The 15,423-nt window shown below is 45.0% G+C and overlaps 1 protein-coding gene across 1 annotated transcript; it reads left to right on the top strand.

The window, feature by feature from the left end:
* Nucleotides 1-2,280: 2,280 nt before the first annotated feature.
* On the top strand, nt 2,281-11,869 carry LOC310748663 (keratin, type I cytoskeletal 12-like; the record flags this gene model as incomplete). The annotated part of the gene is made up of 8 exons (XM_083584511.1): nt 2,281-2,595; nt 3,949-4,031; nt 5,075-5,231; nt 6,633-6,794; nt 7,557-7,682; nt 8,377-8,594; nt 9,420-9,745; nt 10,856-11,869. 8 exons carry the CDS (start codon nt 2,281-2,283, stop codon nt 10,957-10,959), a joined length of 1,491 nt encoding a protein of 496 aa, XP_083440637.1. The 3' UTR covers nt 10,960-11,869.
* Nucleotides 11,870-15,423: the final 3,554 nt, after the last annotated feature.

Genomic DNA, 15,423 nt, shown 5'->3' with positions numbered 1-15,423 from the left:
AAAAAAGGGGGGAGTCAAATAGCTGATGGATCACAAAACATTAAGGATCTTTTCACAGGAAATTCTTATATAGATAGCAGAATAAAAATGCTACCACCTTCCTGATGATCTTTGTTTTACCAAAACTGCTGAATTTTTAAAGCAACAAATCAAATAATCCTCTGATATTAACAAAGAAGAATAAACTGAATAAACTGGATTCCCTCCTGGTGTAACCATATAGCATTGTATCGCATTGCATTAATGCAAAAACCGGTGTGCTTTTAAAGCAGAGCTTAAACCCCATTCACCAAATGACAGCTGCTTCTAGACATAATGGCAATAGGGGGGGAATTATTCGATGCTGCTACTACAAGTGCATAATTTTACACCCCCTTTCAAAAGGCCTATGCCCCGTTGGTCAGAATCGAAAGCCATATTAGCTTTTCTGCAAACTTTCCCACAATGTGGTTGTTTTCATTATGACTGCTGCCATTTGTTGCCATTTTTATGTGTGCATGCATTAAAAATCTGTTTATGCTTGTCTTGGTTGTTGTTGGTTTTTTTTAAAAAAAATTATTCATATCTTTTTATTATGAGTATGTTTTCTTCTGCAGAAAAGGGTCTGATAGATTAGATCAATCTCTCTGTGAGATGTGGTCTTTCCTCCCCTTCTAAACTAAATAGCAGGGGAGCTAGGGTTGCCATATTCTCCAAAGTTGAGCTTTTTTTGGAAAAGTTCCCCCAGAAAGCTCGATTCCTGGAAAACTCAGACGTAAGTCAGCCCTAAGAGAAGCGATGGGGAAGGGAGCCTATAAGCTATATGACAGCTCAGCACAGTTATAAACAGGAGCCACCAGCTACTAGTTATGAACTTCTGTGGTTTTTAGAATCTGATTTGCCCCCCTGAATCTCTGTGGTCCAAAATCTCTCCCTGGTGTAAAGGGTCAGGGACCTGTGCTTTAGTCCAGCTAGTCCAGGACTCTGTTCTCCCACTGGTCAACCAGATGCTTATGGGAAGGACTCAAGCATGACAGCGCTCTCCACTCCCATGGTTTCCAGCAACTGGTGTTCAGAGATATATTGCCTCAAACCGTGAAGGTCAAACATAGCCATCGGGGTTAGTAGGCATCGACAGCCTACTCCTGAGTGAATTTGTCCAGTTCTCTTTTAAAGCTATCCAAGTTGTTGACTCTCCCTGTCTCTTATGGAAACAACCTCCTCAGTTTAACCACACACCGCATGAAGAAGCTCTTCCTTTTTGTCTACGCTGGAATAAAACCTGCAGAATCAGCATTAACCTGAAAGTTAACGTTGCAATTCCGGCACGATGTATGCAAAAGGGAGAAGGAATAAAGAGGCAAGGTAATGCAGGGATAAAACAAGGATACAGTGGTACCTTGGGTTAAGAACTTAATTCGTTCTGGAGGTCCGTTCTTAACCTGAAACTGTTCTTAACCTGAAGCACCACTTTAGCTAATGGGGCCTCCTGCTGCCGCTGCGCTGCCAGAGCACGATTTCTGTTCCCATCCTGAAGCAAAGTTCTTAACCCGAGGTACTATTTCTGGGTTAGCGGAGTCCGTAACCTGAAGCGTATGTAACCCGAGGTACCACTGTACCTAAAGAAATAGCATGCAATAATGTGTTAGGAAGCAGCGAAGCTATAAAAAGGAAAGTACAGTAATTACTCAATTGAGTTCCAAAGGCTCTAATGAAAGGGTTGGCCCACCCCGCTCCACCTATTCTCCATGTTGACATGCTGATTAACCAGAGGGAAGAACCCAAGCATGCATATTGGGATTAGCTATTAATTATTATAATTAGCTAATGATGGGCTAGGCTAGCAATTTGGCAAAAAAACACACCATACACTTAGGAGTATGATGCAATTGCACATTTGTGTATAAAAAGGTAAAAACCGCCTTCTGAGGTCACCATCGCTGCATTTCTGCACAAGGAAGGTCCTCTGTACATTGTGCTGCAAACATGAGTTTCTTTAGCCAGTCCTCCAGGCAAGCCGCTTCTTCCCGCAGCAGCAGCAGCAGCAGAGGACCAGCAAGGATGTCTGGGCATGGAGCATGCAGCTTCAGTGGTGGATCTAGCGGCAGGGCCTTTGGTGGAAGCTCCAGTTTCAGTGGTGGATCGAGCGGCAGGGGCTTGGGTGGAAGCCCAAGCTTCAGCGGCGGATCTAGCAGAAGGACCATTGGTGGAGGCTCTAGCTGTGGTGGCGGCGCCTGGGGCTCTGGCATGTGCAGTATGAATGGGATGCCTGAGAGTAGAGGGAGATGGAATTCTGGTGGCATGTCATGTGGTGCTGGTGGGTCCTGGGGCTCAAGTGCTGGGTGGGGCGCCATTGGAGGTGGGTCGGCCGGGGGTTTTAACGGCTTCGGGGGCGGTGAGGGCGGACTCCTTTCCGGCAGCGAGAAGCAGACGATGCAAAATCTCAACGACCGCTTGGCAGCCTATCTGAACAACGTCCAAGCGCTGGAGGAGGCGAACAGTGACCTGGAGAGGAAGATTGCAGAATGGTACGAGAAGTTTGGAGGAAGCTCCAGAGGCGGAGAGCAACGGGATTACAGCAAGTATTACGCAGTCATCGATGACCTTAGGGCGCAGGTATGGAAAGAAACAAGCCACGCAGATATGTCGCAGGGCTTTATTTGCTGCGTTTGTTCGATTCACAAGGCTTATACAGTCGTACCTTGGAAGTCAAACGGAATCCGTTTTGGAAGTCCATTTGACTCCCAAAACGTTTGGAAGCCAAAGTGCAGCTTCTGATTGGCTGCAGGAAGCTCCTGCAGCCAATCGGAAGCCCCGTCAGACGTTCAGCTTCCAAAAATAGTTCGCAAACCAGAACGGTCACTTCCAGGCTTGTGGCATTCGGGAGCCAAAATGTCTGAGAAATAAGTTGTTCAAAAACCAAGGTACAGCTGTATTTATTGTGCAAATTTGCAGGTGGAGGGGGGCAGGAGAGAGTTAATGGGCCCAGAGGTACTGCTGAGGTCCCTTAATGGTCAACAAGCCAAGTTGCCAGACACATCTATTAGGGAAATTACAGGCGAATGGCCCTTAGTAACTAGGAAATAGCTGGAGACACTGGAACATAGGAAGGTGCCTTACACTTAGCCAAGCTACTCACCCAACTATGTCAGTGTTGCCTACACTGAGCTACAGGGACTGTCCATGATTTCAGAGAGGCTCCTCTCCTAGTCTGTTCTGGAGATGCCAGGGATTGAATCTGCATGCAAAGCAGATGCTCTATCATTGAGTTACGGCCCTTTCTCAGAGACACCCCTGGAAGGTGAGATCCATTTTGACAAAGGGCATACTTTTATTCCCCCAACCCTCACATTATTATTATTATCAATTGAGTTTATCTACTGCCCTATACCCAGAGGTCTCGGGGCGGGTCACAGAAATATTGTAACCTTTCTTCATAGAGGAGTAGCCCCAGCTCCCCAGTCATTTATTGCTGAAATATTAATTTTATTTACCTCCTTTTCTGTGGTTCTTTTGTTAGTATTCTTCCATTCTAATTAAAAAAACTCCTTAAACTTATTGGATGCTTAGTTTTAGACAAAATCTATTCTAACTATATAAAAGAGAAGAAAGAAATGATGTCGTTTTAAAACCCGTCTATCTCTCATCTGTCTATTTAATACTATATATTCCCCTCATTAATTAATCAGACTTGTCTTGACTTCCCACAACAAAGGGAGACAGTTAAGAAATATAACATAATTCATAATCCGTCCTATTCTTAATGGTGCTAAATAATAATTACTGTACAAATAAAATTGGGTAGGAATTTCCAACAGCACTGTCGTTTATTTCTCTGGGGGAAGCCATGACTATTTAAAGTGGTATCATAGTGCTTTAAATGTGTGTGAATGAGTTGGGAGAGGAACTTACTGCATGTCCGAATCCAACATTCAATTATATATTAATTATTGATTCTTTCTTTTGCAGATAATTGCTGCAATTACAGACAATGGCGGCCTCATTTTGCAGGTTGACAATGCTAGGCTGGCTGCTGCTGACTTCAAGCTGAAGTAAGTGGGACAAAATGGGCATCTGCTCCACATCCTGGTGGAGATGTTTGCTGAATCATTCGTGTAGAGCAGAAAAACCAGCCTATTGTGAGATCTCCAGCATGCATATCCCATGAGGTGTAAATACAGTACATTTACTGTATGCTTGGGTGGAACAAATTCATACCCACCAGCCAATGAATTGCATTTGTATGCTGCAGCACAGACCCAACCATGTCAACTCAGAAGTATGTCCCATGGAGTTCAGTGGGGCTTACTCCCAAGGGTTATAGGGCTGCAGCCCTAATTTCACATCATAAATTTAGCTGAGTGCTTAACTAATTCCAGGTTTGGTTCATAATGTGTGACAAAAACACCGCTGATAACCACACCTTCTTTAAAACCTGATATGCAAGCAAATAGCCCCAACATAAATCTGTGGGTTAAACCACAGAGCCTAGGACTTGCCGATTAGAAGGTTGGCAGTTCGAATCCTCATGACGGGGTGAGCTCCCGTTGCTCGGTCCCTGCTCCTGCCAACCTAGCAGTTTGAAAGCACATCAAAGTACAAGTAGATAAATAGGTACCACTCTGGTGGGAAGGTAAACGGCGTTTCCATGCGATGCTCTGGTTCGCCAGAAGCGGTTTAGTCATGCTGGCCACATGACCCAGAAGCTGTACGCCAGCTCCCTCGGCCAATAAAGCGAGATGAGCGCCGCAACCCCAGAGTCGGTCACGACTGGACCTACTGGTCAGGGGTCCCTTTACCTTTAAAATAATATAGGAACTTAAGAAGAGCCTGCTGAATCAGGCCAGTGGCCCATCTAGTCCAGCATCCTGTTCCCACAGTGGCCTGTGGGAAATCTGCAAACAGGATTTGAGCGCAAGAGACCTCTCTCCTCCTGTGGTTTCCAGCAACTGGTCTTCAGAAGCATTGCTGCTGTGAAGAAAACCGATTAAGGCATCGAAGAAAACACCCACAGAGAAGGAACATGTTTCCCTCTCTGTGTTCAGATGATTCCCACATGATCTGCTGACAACCTTTTTAATCCATTTTGCGTCAGGTATGACAATGATGTGGCTCTCCGCCAGAGTGTTGAAGCTGACACCAATGGCCTCCGTAAGGTCCTAGATGAGATAACCATGAGCAGGGGTGATCTTGAAATGCAGATTGAAAGCCTGACTGAGGAGCTAGAGTATATGAAGAAGACTCATGAAGAGGTAATGTAGGTCTCAGTAATGCCTAAAGTCAAGTCCAATATGTGTGTGTTTGTGTATGCAGTGGTACCTCGGATTACAGACGCTTCAGGTTACAGACTCTTCAGGTTACAGACTCTGCTAACCCAGAAATAGTGCTTCAGGTTAAGAACTTTGCTTCAGGATGAGAACAGAAATCGCACAGTGGCGGTGCGGCAGCAGTGGGAGGCCCCATTAGCTAAAGTGGTACCTCAGGTCAAGAACAGTTTCAGGTTAAGAACGGACCTCCAGAACGAATTAAGTTCTTAACCCAAGGTATCACTGTATTTACCTTTACATATACACACACATCTTAAGGGCAATGGGTGCTTGCCGTGGGACTTAATAGTATTGGTTTGCATTACCCGTATAGATAATAGGGGAGTGGGTGGCGCTGTGGTCTAAACCACTGAGCCTCTTGGGCTTGCTGATCAGAAGGTCGGCGGTTCAAATTCGCATGATGGGGTAAGCTCCTGTTGCTTTGTTCCAGCTTCTGCCAACCTAGCAGTTCAAAAGTACATCAGTGCAAGTATATAAATAGGTACCACTGTGGCAGGAAGGTAAATGGCATTTCTGTGCGCTCTGGTTTCCATCACGGTGTTCCGTTGCGCCAGAAGCTGGCCACATGAACCAGAAAGCTGTCTGTGGACAAACTCAGGCTCCTGTGGCCTGAAAGCGAGATGAGTGCCACATCCCAGTCGCCTTTGACTGGACTTAACCGTCCAGGGGTCCTTTGCCTTTTCACCTTTACATAGATAATAAACAGGACAGAGCCCAAATCAAGCTTTAGCTACACAGGAGAAACTTCAGGTAAATGATGGAGCAGAATACAAAATAGTACAAGGATGCCAACTTGAATAAAATATTGTTGGGGGCCCAGGTAAGCCCCACCCCACATAATCAATCACATGACGCAGCACACAACACAACATTTGAATGGGAATGCCCACCAACTCTGTGAGGGCCCGGCCCCCTCAAATATTTTATTGTGGGGGCCAAGGCCCCATGGCCCCTAGGAGTTGGCTCCTATGAAATGGTAAGAGCAGGTATCCCAAAACTCAGCCCTCCAGCTGTTTTGGGACTACACCTCCCATCATACCTAGCTAACAGGACCAGTGGTCAGGGATGATGGGAATTGTAGTCCCAAAACATCTGGAGGGCCGAGTTTGGGGGTGCCTGGGTAAGAGGGACCCCACACCTACACCTGCTCAGTCTATTTTGGATCAGATACAGACCTCTCTGGAGTCTGGGCAGTAGAAGCAAAGCTATTGAAACCAGTCAACGTCATCTAGAAAACATTACAATTACTCCTGGTATTTTTTTTTTAAAAAAAATTATTTTCCTGCTCTTGCAGCAAGTGTTGAAGGTACATTTTTATTGATGCAGGATATGAGCTCTGTGACTGATACCACGACCGGAGGCATTGATGTGCAAATGAATGCCGCCCCAGGAGTTGACCTGACTGCCCTCCTCAATAAGATGAGAGGAGAATATGAAGCCCTCGCTGAGGAGAACAGGCAAGACATTGAGGCCTGGTTCAACGAACAGGTAGGTGACGGAAATGCTCACTTTTTTATTATTTCAATAGTTTTCATTTGGTTTTACAAATTCATTCACACTCATAGTCACAAGTAATTAAAAAAACCCACAAGATTCTTCCGAATCTCAAGACTTCCCTCCTCCCCTCTGTGGGTTCTTTAAGGTAACTTTTTTAAACTGCATATTATAAGTCCATCTAACTTACAATCCTCCATTGTATCCAAAGTCTATGTATCATTGCAAGAGTTATTAGAAACCTGCCAAAGAGTTAAAGTGTTTACAGTAGTCTTTTAAATACAATCTATATTTGTCCCATTCTCTGTTGAAGTTTTGATCCTCCCGATTTCTGATTTTCCCGTTCAGTCTTGCCATCTCTGCATAGTCCATTAATTTCATCTGCCAGTCCACCTTCGTAGACATCTTGTCATCTTCCCAGCTCTGGGCAAGCAGCATCCTGGCAGCTATTGTAGCATACATAAACAATCTTTTCAGTTCCTTCAGTATCTCTGCACCTACAATTCCTAACAAAAGGCTTCTGGTTTTTTTAACAAAAGTTATTTGAAACGTATTTTTCAATCCATTATATATCATTTCCCAGAATTCCTTTATCACTTTACAATTCCACCACATATGATAAAAGGTGCCTTCTTTTTGTCTTGCAGAAAATGCTCACTTTTGACTTCACAGAGGACTCTTTCTTAAGCAAAATTATTCATTTGACTAAAAATCTTTGGATAACTCTCTCTCCCTCTTTTAATCACTTTATTTCAGAGTCAAGAACTGAATAAGCAGATCAGCAGCAGCGTCGAAGAGACCAGCACCAACAAGAGTGAGATTACCGAACTAAGACACACTCTTCAAAGCCTAGAAATGGAACTGCAAACCCAATTGTCTATGGTATAAGAATTTTTTCTTTCGTTCAGTTAGCATCCTTTTTTCTTTGAGAATTTTTATTTTACAATTTTACAATTGCAAATAAACATTTCACAAGCTTTAAAATATCCAGGGACTTCCCTTCTTCTCTTTCCATGGTTCATTTTGCGTATCATACATCCCTGCATATTTTACTATAACCATTCAAATCAATTTTCCACTTTTACATCCGTCAAAAATTATTTACTCTGTTGAATTTATCTTAAGGCTACCAGTGTTTTCAGCTGTATACAACCATTTCCCACATATTCAATAAATGTTTTCCACTCTTCTTTAAATGTATGTTCTTCTTGCTCTCTTATTCTATGTGTTAAACCTGCAAGTTCTGCAGATTCTGTCGACTTAAGTTGCCTGTCCTCTTTAGTTGGGACCTCGCTCACTTTCCATTTTGGGGCTAACAGTTAGCATCTTTCTTTACTTATTACTTTATTACCTTTCTAACCCTTCCTTAAGTTTAAAACAAGAAGAGAGATAGAGAATATACACAGAGGGTACACATGGCCTTGTGGCATCCAGCCCTACCATTAAAAATACTATGATCTTTTAAATGTGTTTGTGGGAGGGGCTATTTGTTTGTTTATGTTTTTTATTATCTGTTTGTGTTCTCGTTTTATCTTTTTATTAAACTTCCAATGTTCCATTCCCCCCCTTTCATCAGAAACAATCTCTGGAGGCCACCCTGGCAGATGTAGAAGGCAGATTCTGTGGCGAACTTGCCCAGATACAAGGAGTGATAAGCAATGTTGAGGGACAAGTGGTGCAGATCAGGGAAGACATGGAAAGCCAAAATAGAGAATATGAACAGCTCCTGGATATCAAGATCCGCCTGGAGAATGAGATCGAGACTTACCGCAGTCTGCTGGATGGAGGAGACAGGTAAAAAAAGGGAGGAACATGGTAGAATCTGCTGTTCCTAAATGTCTTTGATTCTCCTTTGCCTAAGGGTCCACACATCACTTGGTTTCTCATTGCTTAATTGGACGTTCCCCCTCTCAATATGCACATTCTCCAGTCAGTTTGCATAGTCTCCAAGAAACATGCCCTTTCTTTCTATTTCTGGTTCAGAAAAGGGCAAATGTATTATGAGGCAGCCTGCTTGTGCTGTTTAAAAGAATTGATCGTTTTGAATAATGCAGACATCCTGGATTTAGAAGGTCACGATTTAAAATTCAGCTGGCATGCATGTCTCTGGTATGGGAAGGCGAAAACTTATAAAAGTTTTATGAACCATAATCTAACGAAGAATTTGTATAGAGTTTGGGAGAAATATAAAAATCTGCTGGAAAGGAAAACATCTTTATGGCTACAGTGGAACCTCGAGTTGCAGACGTAATCCGTCCTGGAGGCACGTCCGCAACTTGAAGCATTCACATCCAGATGCTCCGCATCTGCGCACACATGCGGTGTGATATAGCGCTTCTGCGCACACGCAAAGTGGGGGAAAGGGCTGTGAGAGAAATAGTGTGAAGTACTTCTGCACCCAACCACCCACAATGATATTAGCACACTTATTCAATACATCCAAACTTCATTACGGTTCAGCTAGATGTTGCCTTTTCTCATCTTTTTTTATCTCGATCCCACATAATATCTACAATAAAGACTTTACTGATCTTGGTACTGTCAAATTTACATTCACAGAAGCCCTCTTTTTTTCTATAACCAAGTCTAAAGTTTGTTTGTTTTTTACTGTTCTTATAGTGATTTTGAATCTGGATCCAGAAGAACCTCTTCAGAAACTAGATCTAGAGGATCTGTAGGTTCAAGTTCTAGAGACCAGACCTCTTCCAGCTCTGGATCCAGAGCTTTTGGCAGTGGAGACTCGAGATCCACAGGATCTAGAGGGTTCGGATCTTCCGGTTCTTCAGATTCCAGATCCAGGGTCCAAGAAACTTCCAGCTTTCAGTCACAGTCCAGAGGCTCTGGGTCTGCAGACTCACAAACTAGAAGCTCAGGATCTACAGACAGAGGATTTAGTGGTGAAAGTTCCCAGGATTCAGGATCAAGATATGGAAGCAGCAGCAGAGGTAATACATGTTGCTCTTATTTTTCTGTTAAAAATGCACATTTCTATTTTTGTTAAAAATGCACATTTATTTTGCTACTAATTTCAGAGGGTGAAATAGTGCTGATAAATTGCCTATTGGAGTACCAAAATTGAACTGAGAAAGTTCCGTATATGGCAGGGTTGTGCTGGTGAAGAAAGAATCAATGTTAAGGAGCCACCAGTGCAATAACAACTTTACCTCAGATGGTCACTGTGGCGTTTGCCTCCTAGGGTGGGTCATAAGGAAAGGCTTAAATGAGTGTGATGTGATTGGCCAGTGGGAATGCAAGGGAGGAGTAAAAGTTAGAGTGGGAGGTTTTGAAAGTCAGTTGAGGTTTGGGAATTGGAGAAGGAAGAGGGAGGATTAGGTGTGGGTTGGTAGAGTTGTATTGTGAGAGAGTGAGAGGAATTGTCAGGTGGAGTCAGATAGATAGTTGGGAATAATCAGTTTGAAGTTGTTAGGAACTAAGAGCTAAGAAAAATTAACTGAAACCATAAGCTTGTTCCTGCATTTAAAAATAAACTTGATTATTTGTTAATGTTAACAACTGTCTGGACTCTGTGTGTCCCCGTGAGATATGGCGTGGTGGCAACGGAAAAAGCAATCACAGTGGCGGCACAGGGTCAATAGACCAGGGGCCCAGTGTGTGATCGCCACAGTCACCCAGTGCAGAAATTGCCCAATGGGATGGTTGATCAGGGTTGTAGCTGCTCCCATTGGCCCTCATCCCTCCAAGCTGCTATTTGCATGGGCTATGAATTGTGGGTCAACTCTGGGCAAATGGGATATTGATGGCACAGAGTGTGGGGCACAATGATAGAGTATCTGCCTTACATACAGAGCATCCCAGGTTCAATCACCTACATCTCCAAGTAGAACTGGGAAAGCAGATGGAAACCTGGATAGTTGCTGCCAATCAGTATAGACAATACTGGCTTATATGGGCCAATGGTCTGGTTCACTATAAGGCAGCTTCCTGTGTTTTTAAGTAGTACAATCCTCCCCCCATGTTTACATAAGAGCTCCATGATCTGCCTGTTTAAAAGAATAACTGCTCTCCTAAATGCCTGCATTTCCTTTCTTATACAGATGTACAAAAAACAAGAGTGATCAAGACAATAGTGGAAGACAGAATTGGTGATCAAGTCGTCTCGACTCATGTCCAGTCGGTTGAAGAAAAGCCAATTAAATAAGCCATCTCAGATTCTCATGGGGAATCTTTCAAAGCATGCCATAGCAGATGCATGCCATGGAAAAAGCTATGCCAAGGTGTCAGGAGCTCAAAGATTTCTGCCTTAAACCCACAATGCCGTGTTAGAATTGCCTTTTTTCTCTGCTTCTGTCACCGCTGCTTTCTTGAGCGCCTTTCTTCCATGCAAACCAAGACAGAAAACCATGATCTTATCGGCTAGCAGCCTGCAATAAAGATTTTCCTTCTGTAGCAAGTAAATGATAACATTGTGGTCAGGTGTCTTTATTTTAAAGCATTGTCTACATACTGCCTATGCCACTCTTCTCCAAACTGGTGGCTTCTAGGTGCGTGGGACTACAACTCCTGTTAGCCCCAGCCAGCACAGCAAGGAAGGCCCGTGGATCTCTTGGTTTCAGATCTACAAACCAGTCATGGATGGGACAACCCTCAAACAGAGGACACCATTGAAGAGAGTGCTGCCCTCTGAGCGTCCTTCAAAAGAGAGGACTACACTCAGTAAAACAATCACAGCATCCCTGTTTCCAAGCTACTGCAGCTGTGTGCATCATAATTGCCCAGTCCCATGAAGATCCTCCACATAGAAGCCCCAATGATCATGAAGGGCATCTCCATGTATGTGAGGCCAGGCTGTGAGTTCAAAAGCCCCCTGAGTTCCTGAAGCACTTGTGGAGAAGCTGTCATTAGACCACCAGTCACATGTTAGTGCAGGGATAGAAAACCTCAGGCCAAAGGGCTGAATGTGGCCCTCTAGGGCTCTCTACCTCTCGGAAGGGACGAGGGTGGCGCTGTGGGTTAAACCACAGAGCCTAGGGCTTCCCAATCAGAAGGTCAGCGGTTTGAATCCCCGCAACGGGGTGAGCTCCCGTTGCTCGGTCCCTGCTCCTGCCAACCTAGCAGTTCAAAAGCACATCAAAGTGCAAGTAGATAAATAGGTACCACTCCGGCAGGAAGGTAAACGGCGTTTCCGTGCGCTTCTCTGGTTCACCAGAAGCGGCTTAGTCATGCTGGCCACATGACCCGGAAGCTGTATGCCGACTCCCTCGGCCAATAAAGCAAGATGAGCGCCGCAACCCCAGAGTCAGTCACGACTGGACCTAATGGTCAGGGGTCCCTTTACCTTTACCTCTCGGGAATCCAGGCCACACTTCCTCCCTGGCCACCCCTTCTTTCCCCAACCTACACCCCTCATCCACCCTGTTTCACACCCTTGACGGCTATGTTTTCCTGTCTGGAATATGTTCTAATAATTCCTCTTGATTTCCTGGACAGAGAATGTGTGTAGAAACTTGCTCCACCCACTTTTGCCTCTGCCCCTGACTTGTGGCCCCTGGAAGATTGCCACAGGGGAATGTGGCCCTCAGGCTGATAAGAGTATCTTATCTCTGTTCTTGGATCCTGGAGTTTGGTATGGCAAGTTTCCTGTCCAGACCCAAACTGCAGGAAACGGGGATGTGGCCAACTGGAAATGAGTGGGGAAATGAGAAATGGAAAAAAAAACCCCAAAATTTGCAGATTCTTCCATCCCTATCGGTGGGTGGCCTTAAACAAGTAGCACAGGGATTATAGTGAACCGACGCATAAGGTTCCTAGGAGTCCAGACAAACTGAAAACAGAACAGCACTTCACACATTAAATTTACTAAATAAATAATTCTTAGCAATAAATCCTAGCTTCACTGAAACTGTCATCGGCTTCAGCAGCCAAAGACTACACCCTTTGGCAAACAGCTGTCGCCCGTAAATTTTGCTGCTGCAAGATGGGTGTAATTTCTGTCACCTTCTGTTCCTGTGCTGTGCTGATCCAGTTAATAAACCAGATTGCCTTATTCTGCAGAATGACGAAAAGTCCCCAAATTAAACAGCTGCATTCCAAAGTCCATCTGTACAGTGGTACCTCAGGTTACATACACTTCAGGTTACAGACTCCGCTAACCCAGAAATATTACCTTGGGTTAAATACTTTGCTTCAGGATGAGAACAGAAATTGTGCTCTGGCGGCGCAGCAGCAGCAGGAGGCCCCATTAGCTAAAGTGGTGCTTCAGGTTAAGAACAGTTTCAGGTTAAGAACAGACCTCCGGAACAAATTAAGTACTTAACCTGAGGTACCACTGTATAGGTCAGTTGGCCCATTTTACCTACCCATGTAGACTAAATGACCACAGTTGACCCTTTTGTTTTTCTTAAGGGCTGCCTCCTTTTCATTTAAAAAAAAACAACAGGGGGAACTGCAGCTCTTGTTCCTCTCAGTGTACTGTACTTTGTAGGCACCTTTGAAGCCAATGGCATCCTGGCTGCCTACCAGCCTATTATCTTCCCCTTGTTTCCCAAAAGGTCAATAAGCATAACAGCTGAGTTTATGCAGGAACAGTATCCTGCATATCCAAAGCGGTACTGGAGAAGATTGGTGTTATTGCAGCCTGTTCACTCTGGAAACATAGCAATGGCTGGCTACCTGCCATTCTTACTTTATTACGATTTGTTAATTGATATCATTTTACCCTACCCTTCCTCCAAGGAGCGCACAGCGGCGTACATGTGCCTTCCCTGCCACACCGCATTTTATTCTCACAACAACCCTGCCCAAGGTTGCAGACTGAGTGGGCAGACAAGGTCAGCTGGTTGCCCCAAAAGAGGACATCAATTCGCATAATTTTTGAATGTGCTGTGTGCACATAGGTGCAAATTTCGGGGAGGGGGGAATCAAGATAATTTAAATAGAAATGCATCTCGGTCCAGTATACCTGAAGGAGTGTCTCCATCCCCATCATTCTGCCCAAACACTGAGGTCCAGTGCCAAGGGCCTTCTGGTGGTTCCCCTTACAGGGAACCAGGCAGAGGGCCTTCTCGGTAGTGGCACCCGCCCTGTGGTACGCCCTCCCACCAGATGTCAAAGAACAACTACCAGACTTTTAGAACACATCTGAAGGCAGCCCTGTTTAGGGAAGCTTTTAATGTTTAATAGACTATTGTATTTTAATATTCTGTTGGAAGCCTCCCAAAGTGGCTGGGGAAACCCAGCCAGATGGGTGGGGTATAAATAATATATTTTTATTTTTATTTTTATTTTTATTTTTATTTTTATTTTTATTTTTATTTTTATTTTTATTTTTATTTATTTTTATTTTTATTATTTTTATTTTTATTTTTATTTTTATTTTCCCATCATCATGCAGAAGACAGTGAGCAGGTGCCCTGCATGCAGTGGTGGAACTTCATGCTCCGGCACCGGGGGGGTGGAGAGCAGGCAGGGGCATGGCTAGTGCACTTCCTGGTGGTGTGGTGCATCACCCACAGGGGCGTGGCACACGTCCTGGGACCATGGTGTGCCGCCTGTGGGGGCATGGCACCCAGCACGGATGGGGGGGCAGCCGCGACGGCACCCCACCCGGATTGTGCTGCCGGGGCAATGCGCTCTCCCCACCCCATCTTCCTCTGCCAGTGCCTGCTTGCCGCCTGCTCAATCTGCTCTCTGGGTGCTAATTCTTCACCGTAAACGTCAAGTTCCCTGCATGCTATATCTTTAAAATGGACTCGGGCCAGACCAGAGGGGCCTCCAAACAGAGGATTTTCCTGTGACACCTCTTCCGACGAAGGCCTCTTCTTTTGTAAAGTAAGATACAAAGCCACCCAAAATCTAGCTCCCTTGCACACTGCCTCATGCCCCATCCAGTATCGGAGATTACGATCCACTCAGGTGGCCCCGTCCTCCGTGACGTTGCGTAATTCGTTTTGATCCCATCACTCCAAGAATTACAATTCGCTGTAACAACAGTATTTATGCAGCACTTCAGAATGTCCACAAACACTGTCTCGGTAATCCTTATAACACCCGGGGAGATTTGTCGGGACTCTTACTCTCCCCATCTTGCAAAGATATAGGTGCAGCTGATGATAAGAGGGAGTAAACTACTTACTTCGTTAGTGCAGGCTGCGTAAGACTACCTAACGGGATGATGGCCAAATAAAAGTTTGAATTAGGGGCTTCCGGGTTCAGAGGTCAAAGTCTCTGAGGCACTTGGCTACGCTTGCTCTCACTCAGGGGTGGACAGAAGACAGATCAGGATCTACTGGGTATGAGGCCTTTGGGTGGATGGCAGTAGAATGGCCAGGACCGGATTTAGGTTTGATGAGGTTACTGAAGGTAATGGGGCCCTTTATATATCCAGCTACCCTTTGTCAGGGACACGGGTGGCACTGTGGGCTAAACCACAGAGCCTAGGGCTTGCCGATCAGAAGGTCGGCGGTTCGAATCTCCGCGACGGGGTTAGCTCCCGTTGCTTGGTCCCTGCTCCTGCCAACGTTTGAAAGCACATCAAAGTGCAAGTAGATAAATAGGTACCGCTCCGGCGGGAAGGTAAACAGCATTTCCGTGCGCTGCTCTGGTTCGCCAGAAGCAGCTTAGTCATGCTGGCCACATGACCTGGAAACTGTATGCCGGCTCCCTC

Source organism: Podarcis filfolensis (assembly GCF_964270895.1).
Source record: "Podarcis filfolensis genome assembly, chromosome: 13".
NCBI lineage: Eukaryota > Metazoa > Chordata > Lepidosauria > Squamata > Lacertidae > Podarcis > Podarcis filfolensis.
This window is presented reverse-complemented; position numbering and strand designations above follow the sequence as displayed.